Source organism: Sceloporus occidentalis, unplaced genomic scaffold (assembly GCF_023333645.1).
Source record: "Sceloporus occidentalis isolate IW3139 unplaced genomic scaffold, rSceOcc1.0.p SCAF_126, whole genome shotgun sequence".
Classification (NCBI taxonomy): Eukaryota; Metazoa; Chordata; class Lepidosauria; order Squamata; family Phrynosomatidae; genus Sceloporus; species Sceloporus occidentalis.
Window position 1 is genome coordinate 641,656 of NW_028317106.1, and position 11,459 is coordinate 653,114.

At 44.8% G+C, this 11,459-nt stretch overlaps 1 protein-coding gene across 1 annotated transcript; it reads left to right on the forward strand.

Moving 5' to 3' along the window:
• Nucleotides 1–4,445: 4,445 nt before the first annotated feature.
• On the forward strand, nucleotides 4,446–6,658 carry LOC149281902 (cytochrome c oxidase assembly factor SCO1-like). The gene is made up of 6 exons (XM_089498898.1): nucleotides 4,446–4,457; nucleotides 4,715–4,805; nucleotides 5,487–5,684; nucleotides 5,768–5,860; nucleotides 6,035–6,150; nucleotides 6,524–6,658. Exons 2-6 carry the CDS (start codon nucleotides 4,766–4,768, stop codon nucleotides 6,656–6,658), a joined length of 582 nt encoding a protein of 193 aa, XP_089355024.1. The 5' UTR covers nucleotides 4,446–4,457; nucleotides 4,715–4,765.
• Nucleotides 6,659–11,459: the final 4,801 nt, after the last annotated feature.

An 11,459-nucleotide genomic window follows, 5' to 3' on the forward strand; every position in this document is an offset into this window, starting at 1 on the left:
GGCAGCCCCGGGGAGAAAGGAGGGGTTTGGGAGAATAACGGCATCCGGCGTGCGGACCTGAAAGAGAAAAGCAGAATCAAGACATTCTATACATCCCGAAGCTCCAGGCACCTGGCGTCACGCCGCGTCCGCACACGCAACGCGCCAAACAAGGCCGCTACTTTCCAGCCATATTCACATCACGATTTATCTTGTAAAAACAGGCAAATAAGGACTTTGGACCTAGTGAACCCCACACAGAACCGGGCCCCAGGCAGCTCACCAACATCAATAACACACTTTGCAGAAGCCGAAACCTCATTCTCTCGCATTCCCAGGTTCAGCAAAAAGCGGCAAATTAACCTTAAAAACAAAGTATAAAAGAAAGAATGAATCGTTTTAATCTCCCACCTCCTGCTTTATTCCATTCTGAAATACTAGCATTGTTTGCTCTTTTATTTTTTACCCCAGTTGTAGTTTTTGCCCTATAATATAATATTTTCAGGCAGCTGCATATCAGCCGCATGTACGACGAGTTCTCGCTTTGTTATCTAACCCCCAATCTACTAAACAAACCCCCGAACTCCTTGTCATACAGGTTGTGGGGAAGAACAGAACGGCTCGGTCTTAGTCACCCCGTCGGACTCATTGACTAATGAAAGTCTAAGATGGAAACGGGTCGCTCACTTTGTATCGCTTTAAACCTCTGTAACGTTGTATAAACTTGTTACAGTTCCTGGAATTACATGATTGCTCTTGTCAAACACCCCTCTCGCTGCATCTCTCGGGAGCGATACGATTCGGGTTTTATCATCGACCGTCCTAAAAAACAAAAGTGGTTTGCGGAAGATTAAAATAAGGCAAAAAACCCACAAAGATCCTGTGAAAAGGTGATTGATGGGAAAAAAAAAAGTAATTCTGCATAAAAATCCCAGCGCCGCAGAGATCTTAAACCTTGCAAATGTGAGTTAAAGAGAATGACATATTGGAACTGAAGCTTTAAAAATATTTAGTAACTGGCCCTGCAGTGGGTTTTTAATCCCATTATAGATTATATGCATCCTGCGTTTAGAACACAATATCTGGTATTTTAAATAATTGTCCTTTTTAAATGTCTGGTTCAGGGGAAGTTCAGAAAAAACACATCGCTGAACGGACGTACGCAACATGTTAACCCCTTCATGACAAAGCCTGTACATGTACGGGCTCACAATGCATTGTTTTTAATGGGTTTAAGGACAACCCATTGTCCTTAAGGGGTTAATAGATAACGTCATTTCTCGAGAGCTTCTTCCAAATGACTTTTTGTGTGACATCCGCCTTCATGAAGCTTTTTTTTTTTTTTTTTTTTATGAAAATGCAGCTTTTGTTGTTATTTTGTTAGAATATATTGTGAAATCCTGCGGAGAGAAGCCAATTTACAAAGAAATTTCCAAGAAATCAATGCAGTCCTTAAAGGGCTCTTTTCCTGCGCATGCACCGTATGAAAGCTCCCACTATGGCGAGTGGAGATTGTCTCACTGGACCCCACGGCACTTAGAGGGCTTAACATTGGCTTCAATGAACCCCCCTTTAGACAAATCCCCGTTTCCGAACACCTAGAACATTCCGTTTTGGCTAAACGGAAACATTCCAATAAACACAACAATAAAGAAACTTTTGGGTCGTTGGGTCGAGGAGAGCGAAGAAGAACCAAAGATATTTTCCCACCTGGGATACAACCATGGCCGCAGACACCACATTGGGCTGGACGTCCTGCCTCAGGATAATGGGTGTTGCAGCTCGTCGAAAGCCAGCCAGCCATACGCGATACGGGCTTTTCTCTGGGGTTAGTCAATTAAACTTTACGTCTGCAGAGTAAATACTTCTTCTCCCTGACTTCACTCGCCGGGGGCTTCTCCTGTTACATCATACGGGGGCAGCTCAGCTGTAGACCCTGGGGTGAAATAAACCGTTTAGTGAGTAAACCCCTAAAAAGTGATCCGTCTTCCCTCTTTACCTATTGAATACTGGAGATTCCGCCAGCGTTATATAATCCCAGATAAGAAATATTCATTCAGTGGCGTGATACTCTGCAGCGCTGTACAATAAAACAAAAGCAACTTATTTGTATTCGTGGGGAGGAAAAAAACCTCTCTATAGGTGGCCTCTGCGTGCCGCTCCACAATATCAGGAGTTACTCTGAAACCCGAAACCATTGGAGCGCTTTATTTTCGCCAACATCTGGAAGGCGTCGAGGACAGCTGCGACGCAGACTCGCAACAACGAGAAACGCTGGCACGGCCGCAGCTGCGAAGGAATGAAGGGGTATATTGTGTCCAATTCCAATCCCTGGGGCCACAAGCAGTATGTGCGCCAGCAGATAGGAAAGAAATGTGGGTATTTACTAGCGGGAACAACAAAGATACGATGAACGCAAGAAATGGGATCTGCTAGTGGATTGTAAGCTCTTTGGGGCAAGACGCAAGTTCTAATATTTATTATTATTATTGTTTTATATAGCGCCATCAGATTCCGCAGAGCTGTACAAAGGGTACACAGCACAAAACATAAGATGACATACAGAAAGCACAGGTGAGGAGGGCCCTGTGAAACATTAACAGTTATGTTAAACCTGACAAGGTACAAATTGACAACGGGATTAACCCACGTTACGACAGACAGGCACGGGAGGAGGGCCCGGCTCCCAGGAGCTTACAATCATCGGGGGCTTGGGGGTCATTAATGCCCCGCTCCTTAGGGACTCATTAATACCCCATTCCTCAGGGGCTGAGGGGCTCAATAATACCCCATTCCTCAGGTGCTGAGGGGCTCATTGATACCCCATTCCTCAGGGGCTGAGGGGCTCATTAATACCCCATTTCTCAGGTGCTGAGGGGCTCATTGATACCCCATTCCTCAGGGGCTGAGGGGCTAAATAATACCCCATTCCTCAGGGGCTGAGGGGCTCATCAATACCCCATTCCTCAGAGGCTGAGGGGCTCATCAATACCCCATTCCTCAGAGGCTGAGGGGCACAATAATACCCCATTCCTCAGAGGCTGAGGGGCTCATCAATACCCCATTCCTCAGAGGCTGAGGGGCTCATCAATACCCCATTCCTCAGAGGCTGAGGGGCTCATCAATACCCCATTCCTCAGAGGCTGAGGGGCTCATTAATACCCCATTCCTCAGAGGCTGAGGGGCTCATTAATACCCCATTCCTCAGGGGCTGAGGGGCTCATTAATACCCCATTCCTCAGGGGCTCATTGATACCCCATTCCTCAGGGGCTGAAGGGCTCATTAATACCCCATTCCTCAGAGGCTGAGGGGCTCATTAATACCACATTCCTCAGAGGCTGAGGTGCACAATAATACCCCATTTCTCAGAGGCTGAGGGGCACAATAATACCCCATTCCTCAGGGGCTGAGGGGCTCATTAATACCCCATTCCTCAGAGGCTGAGGGGCACAATAATACCCATTTCTCAGAGGCTGAGGGGCACAATAATACCCCATTTCTCAGAGGCTGAGGGGCACAATAATGCCCCATTTCTCAGAGGCTGAGGGGCACAATAATACCCCATTTCTCAGAGGCTGAGGGGCACAATAATGCCCCATTTCTCAGAGGCTGAGGGGCACAATAATACCCCATTCCTCAGGTATTCGTCTATATCGCATTCCTTTGAGGTCGGAGTGCTGCTCACAGCTCAAGTCGGAACCAAATACCGCGTCTGTCTGTTTCCTGTCCGGGGGAATAGAGCGCGCATAGGAAGTGCGTTCTATGCGTGTCACCGTCAGTGAATGCTATGGCGGCGATGCTGTGTGGTCGGTCAGGAGCCCGGCTTGTGCTGGGAACTGTACTCTGGTCCCCAGGGGGCCACATCCGGGTAAGTGAGGCCAAGTAGGGGCGGGAAGTGGCTGTTTGAATAACCCAGGGGTAGAAGGAATGTGCCCCTCTGAGGGTGGCTTAGATGTTGCAGGACCCCGGCTACCTGTCTGTCAGCTAGCCTAGCAGTTACCTCCCTGAGTGTCCTCTGCTGGGAGGGCACCTTGGGCTTCTCGGGTCGCTGTGCCTCAGACCTCTGGCTACCTACCCTTAGCCCAGGCCCTTATCACTCCGGCTGCCCTGTAATTACCCCATCAGCTACCCCTGGCCCAGATTACTGCCACCCATACTGACCACTACTTGTTTTCTTATTATTAATAATAATAATGTTCCTTATTTATTTATAGTCATTTTTGTTCCATCAACAGTGATAAAATATGTTTTAAAACGTATAAAAGGCCCAATAAAACATTTTCTGTATCTGCTTGGTGACCCCCGTCCCCCCCACCTGTATACCGTGTTTCATATTTATAATAAAAACCTTATTAAAACAATTATTTTGTAGATCGCAGATGCGTCCGTTCAATCATTGCAGAAGTGCACGAGAACCCTGCGGCCGCTGAGTACGCTGCCCCCTCCCGGGCCAAAAGGAAAGCCTTCGAAACCTGGGGTAAGAGGGGAAAAAAAACAACTTTCAAATAAGAATAAAGCGATGAAACGTCAAAATATAAATATATGGGGATTCTCCCAGCTTCCTGGCAGCTTTTATAGTTTTTGGAACTCTACAATATCTTTTAGCTTTCAGTCTACGACATGCCGTCTACATGACGCTGGTTTAGTCGGCGTGTGCCGGATATACGTGAGAAATACAAGGTTTTAAAAATACTTTTGCTGTTTTGTAAGCTGTATCAATCTCTTTCCTAGTAGCCGGTCTCCTGGAAATCTCTCGCGGCCACCGTCGCCCTGGGAGGAGCGTTAATGGGTGGAATGAAATATTTGAAGAAGGAGAAAGAAGAACGTAGGTTTCCAAAATCTCCTCTCGTATATATTCCTAATATTTGCTATGTGATGACATCACATCATGTTTCATCTTGTCACATTAACACTGTTTTGAAGAGCCAATGTGATAAAGATCCCCGGACTTGAGTAGGACTTATTGACGGGAGCTTTGCTTTATATTACATATGTGTGTGTGTGTGTGTGTGTGTATATATATATATATATATATATATATATATATAATTATTATTATAACGAGCATCACAGTAAATTCACCCTTGTCCCTGTTTCTTTACGTTAGCATCTCTTGGTTCTGTACACCCATCAGACATAACATTCTGCGCGCTGACAGGTGAAGGGAATAACACGGCTTATGTTGTTGTTATGGTGCCTGCCGATGGGGGGGGGGTATATCAGGCAGCGAAGCAGGAAAAAATGGGCAGTGTAAGGATCTGAGGGAAAAATTGTGACGGCCAGACTGGGTCAGATCGTCTCCAAACCCGCAGCTCCTGTGGGTGTGGGGGTTCCCGGTATAGAGCGGTTAGAGGAAGGAAAATCGGTGAACCAGCGACAGAGACACAATGGGCACGTGAGCACAAGCACTGGACCACGGAGCGATGGAAGAAGGCGGACGGTCTGATGAATCCCTGATGAATATCACTATGTAATATAACTCTATATAAATCTTTTTCTGCCACAGAGATTGAACAGGAAAGACACCGTTCAGCGGGGAAGCCATTACTTGGCGGACCTTTCTCTTTGATTGACCACAATGGGCAGCCGAAAACAGACAAAGACTTCCTGGGTCAATGGGTTCTTCTGTACTTTGGGTTCACGCACTGCCCTGATATCTGTCCTGAAGAAATTGAAAAGATGATTCTGGTGGTGGATGAAATTGGTAATTACTTCTCAGACTGCTGAAAAAGACGCAGCGACGATTGATTAACCAGTTTCTCCAATAAAGATCCATTTACCTTACAGATAAAATGCGATCCCTCCCGGATGTAACCCCGATTTTTATTACCATTGATCCCGAACGGGATGACAAGGAGGCAGTTGGCAGATACGTCAAAGGTACAGATTTTTTTTATATAAATATATGTACCTTAACTTTTTAAGTGGGCTGCGTGCAGATACTCCACAAATGTTAAAAATGTGTTACCCGTTTAAACGTGAATCAGCCCAGGATTTTGGGAGACCGTTTGCCGTCTTGTCTGTACAGCGAATAACATCAGTCTTCTCTTCTAGAATTTTCCCCTAAACTGATTGGGTTGACTGGGAGCACGGAGCAGGTTGAAGCCGTGGCCAAAGCCTACAGAGTGTATTTCAGCCCGGGACCAAAGGATGAAGATAAGGATTACATAGTAAGTGCTGCCGGTTGTGTTTGTCGGCGCCGGTGTCTTTACCGTGATACCGCTCAGTAACTTTAGCTGATCTTGCCTCTAAGATAAACTTTGATGATACTTATCTAGGCTCTCCCTCCTGCCTCTGCCTTTTAAAGATGCTCCCCAAAACATCCTGGAAAGGGGTCTGGAGTGAGACTTTGTCACAAGAATAGACAGCATGGCATTGTTTACATCTCTATGTCGTGTCTTGCTTCTGGATATTTGGGAGCTGCGACATTACGAGGTTCTGACCTGATGAATGAGGCGGCTGCCCGCGCCCCTGACTGCTAGACACAGAGCAGGCGATTTCCAGTTAAAAAAGGCGTTTTCACCGTGTTTTCTCTTTTTCCAGGTGGATCACACGATCATTATGTATCTGATAGGACCCGATGGATCCTTTGTCGATTACTATGGACAAAACAAAAACAACGCAGAGATTTCGCTTTCTATTGGAGCTCACATGAGGAAATACAAACAGAAGAGCTAGCCGCATGCAGACTGCCACAGCCGCCACAAAGCGCTGGTATCCGCGCCTCTTCCGGGAACGCGGAAATGTGGTGGATTTATTATTATTTTTTTACAAGTAAATTGTTGTTAGATGAGGTGACTGCTGAGTCAGTCTGCGCATGGTCCGGGAAGCTTACTCAAATGCACTGATCGTTACTGTGACCGGTTTACAAGGGTCCATGAAAAAGATTATGGGGGACGGGGTCTTTCATTGCTGTGAAAAATACAGGACATGCTCTGATTTATAAAGGTCTTTTCTTAATACATTTAAAGACAATTTTCCTATCTATTACCGGCATTACCAGTGTTGCCTATGTTGATGGTTTATACGGAGTGTTCTTCTTGGTTGTGTTGGCCAAGAGAAACATGACGTATTTACTACCACAGCTTCTTTGTCTAGAGTCTGTTCGAACAGATGCATCCTGCAGGGCGGCTTTGGTTTTTAAGAAAGTTGCCGAGCTGATCCTTTTGGTGACCAGCGATCTCGGAGTAAGATTTAGAATCACATCAGCTTTCAAGACCTCAGATGTCTCTTCTTGTATGAACAAGGAGTGATTCTACATCTTACTCATTGGGCTGTATAACGGCATCACAAACGTCTCTGAATCCTCTCGAATCCAAGCTGCTTTGCCTACCATCTTACTTTGTGTATCGGCAGCATTGATGTTGCCCAGGGGACGGCTTCTTGATGCCCCCGTGGCAGTTATAAGTTACACTGAGAGTTGCATGTGGGATGCAGTGACCCACATTCTAAGAACACGCCGGTTCGGTCCTGCGCATGTACTGTGCCGTCTTCCCGTATTATTTGCCCTTTGAAGCTCTTCTTCTGTGGAGACCGAGATCTGATTACGCCTGAGACATCTGCTACATTCTCCAGAGGGAGACCAATTCTCTTGGCAATCATTATTCTTTCTATAAAAGGTTCACAAATAATCACGGTGTCAAAGTCAAGCTGAAGGAGACATTTCTTTTCTTCGCTCGATGAGTCAGAGCCTGCGTGGCCCGGGATCTGGAGGAGCTGCCTTCGCAGACTGTTAACAGCAGCAGCTGCTAATACCCCATCCAAGGTGCGATCTTATTTGCGTTCATAAGAAGCCACGTCGACGGATATCGCAGGGTCTGCGACGATCTGTGCTTAAAAAGCCCGAAGTTCCACAACGAAGGGGAAGCCCTTAGTTTTGATGTTTTTTTTTACGAATCTCGATTGGTTTTCCTACGCAGAGCTTGTCCCCCCCGCTTCTACTTGTCGTGTAGGGTCCAGAATAACGTCATTAGAAAGGTCCGAGCCCTTTTTGGAGGCTTTACGCGGGGCTTAGACGGTGTCTAATTCTGACCTCCGGGTCACAAGGTCCTAGTAACATTAGAACAAGTGGATACAAGAACTGATCCCAACGATGAAAACACAATTGGACCTTTTCCAGTTCCGTAATGGTATAATAAAGATCTCATGCTTTTATCTGCTGAAAGTGAGAAGCCGAGCACGCAGTAAATCCCCAAAGTATATATTTTTTTCATTAATGGATAAAGATGATTCGATTATTTGGCTGCTGGTGCATTAATTGACCCACTTAGCGTCTGGGCGTTAATAGCTGCCTAATTCCCTAATTATAGCACTTAAACTGCAAGTGGCCGTTTCAAAGAAATTATCACGTTAATCAAATCCCGCGGTCGGAAACCATGCATGCTATGGTTTCCATGGCGAGTGCTCCACGTTTAGAACTTTGCCCCAGAATGCTGTTTATGAAATGGGATGAAGTTGTGTATGAATGATGGATTAATCGTAACGCCGCAATCTTCCTTTTCTTCTGACAAAAAAATGCTCGGCCACAATTTTGAAATTACCCGTCAGATTATGAACTTTCTTACTCATCAGCTGGAAGAGATTTTTTTAAAAATAAATTTCTATTATGTATTCTATATTTTCCTGTTTTTTGGTATAATTATTTTATTCCGCGTGACGTGCGTGGTGCAGCTGCACATTTATATGTGTCCCGCAGGTATCTGCCAGCAGTTTATTAGCTACCAATTGATTTGTTAATCCCGAGCTATTTATTAGCTGGAAATGGGCACGAGAGCCGGCCGGGGGCTCATCCTTAATGTGTTGACAGGCAGAAGGGACAGGACACTCAGCCCCGAGGAACACGCGGATCTGCTGCCTACAAATAGTTTGTAATTTGTCAATTCTGAGGTTTCATATGTTCCTCCAGAGGTATTCCATAGACATGACACGAGGCAAGGTAGCAGGCAGAGTCGGTAATTTTTTTTTTTTTTTAATGCCAGGCTTCTTCATTTTTTTTGGGGGGGGAAGACCCCAACTGCATTTGTTCTGTGAATGAAAAGAAAACCTTCAGTGAATAAATTGTAATTTTAATCAGTAGAAACATGGCAGCAGAGAACTATTTATTGGCACCGCTACTTGCTGTATACATTGGCATTGTAGAGGTTCTGCCAGCAGATGAGAGCCGTTGGTCTCGGCTAATCTGCCCCATTTTTCCCAGCAGCTGTAAGAGCTCAAACTTTACTAGATCTCGTCAGATTCTGGAGCCGTATGCCTAACCCATGCATGTTTAAATCCCCTCACTGTATTAATTTCTACCACTTCTGCTGGAAGGCTGCTCAGTTATTTTAATGGGCACGTACAGTTAAAAGAGTCCGGATTAAAGCAGACCCCCGGCCCATTCCATCTGGCATACGGCTTTGTCTGGCGTCTGACAACACGGATCAGTTTGCTCCTTATCTTTTCATAGATGCCTTATTCTGGAGATGTATTAAACATTTATAGAGAAGGCATGTGGTATTTAGACCAGGTGGAAGAGATTTAACTAAATGTCAAGATGCATTTTACCAAGACGTAATTGATTTACTTCACACGCTTAACCTTCGGAGTGCCGGAAGCCTAAAAGGCGCAAAATCTCCGTGAGAATAGAGGGGGTATTGTTCCTGTGCGTCTCTAAGAGCAGGAAGTGACTGGTGCGAAGGGAAACATCTTCCCCCAGTATTTACGGAATTCCTTTAAATTCTAATATTTCTTCTTTCTCCAAGATGCCCCAGTAACCAATGTCGCCATACATCTATACTCCTAGAATACCCCTGTTAGCTCACAGCTGCAAAGGTTGTATCTACCATTAAGTTCGGTCTTCAACATATTCAGTCCTTAATTATTTTTTTTGCCCAGATTTAGCCGCCTGGAGGGTAATCCTCGGGGCCAACATCCGATACGCTCCTCTCCCGCAGACGAATTGTCATTAATTCACAAAGACGAGTGATAAGCTGGGTTAATGTGATGAGTTTCCATCTTTAATAACAGGCAATAAACTAGAGTTACAGGGTATGAAAATCTTGGTACCTTTCCAGATATTAGCACAGATGATCAGAACACGAGCGAAGTGGACTCAAGAGCTTTCACTCAAAATGAATATGAAAGCTATAACAATGAGAGAGAGAACTGAACTGATTTTAGAATTAAAAACCAAACTGTTCTGGGGTAAAAACTCTGAAAGACCAAAGGCAATCCCGTTCCTCACAGTATGAGTGTCGCTGCAGTTATATGGTGTGTGTGTGTGTGTGTGTGTGTGAAATACAATGTAACGATAACCTACTGTATCTATAACAGAATGAAACATATCAATATATATGATGTGCGTGAGATACAATGTAACGATAACCTACCCCTTGGCGGTATCTGGATAACAGAGCGAAGTGTTACGTATACGATGTGCGTGATATAATATATCGATAACCCTACCCCTTGGCTGTATCTGGATAATAGAATGAAACGTTATAATATATATATATATACGATGTGCGTGATATATTATATCGATAACCCTACCCCTTGGCTGTATCTGGATAACAGAATGAACCGTTATATATATATATATATATATATATATATATATATATATATATATACATACGATGTGTGTGATATAATATATCGATAACCCTACCCCTTGGCTGTATCTGGATAATAGAATGAAACGTTATAATATATATATATATACGATGTGCGTGATATATTATATCGATAACCCTACCCCTTGGCTGTATCTGGATAACAGAATGAACCGTTATATATATATATATATATATATATATATATATATATATACATACGATGTGCGTGATATAATATATCGATAACCCTACCCCTTGGCTGTATCTGGATAATAGAATGAAACGTTATGAGCTCAGATTCTGGGGATAAGTCTTTGATGGTCAAACATTTGATATCAGAATTTTATTGTTTGGCATCATTTTGCCGATTGAGCTCTGATTAAAGATACGCAGCGATCCGCCGAGTGTCTCGGGTAGCCCAGAGCGGGGTAACAGCCGCCTGCCTCATAAAACATCTCCCCCGGACGGAGCTCGGACCCTGCGTCCTCCGGCTTGGACTTTGGCCAAAATAATACTTATATAGCACAGGGGTGGTGGATGCATGGAGCATCCTTGCTGCAGAAGTGAGAGCCCAAAACATCTGGTGAATAAGAAATTTTTTGGGCTGTGCTTCCCAGCTCTGATCCGATCGCTGCTCCTATATAAATGAATTGATTACAAAGTCACCATGGCGTCGGTGGCAAATTGGTAACGAGCGCTAATAGCCCCAGTGCTGCTACGTTTAAAAATGCTTTTGCTTGTCTCGCTAGGGGCAATAAAGTGGCTCCTTTGGGCCGCCCGTCCGTGGTGGATTTTCTCGAGCTGTCTCGCAGACTGTAGCGTTGGGGGGTCCAGCGCAAACGCTGCGTTTTGGGGTTAAACGATGCCGTGGATGAAGTCATCCC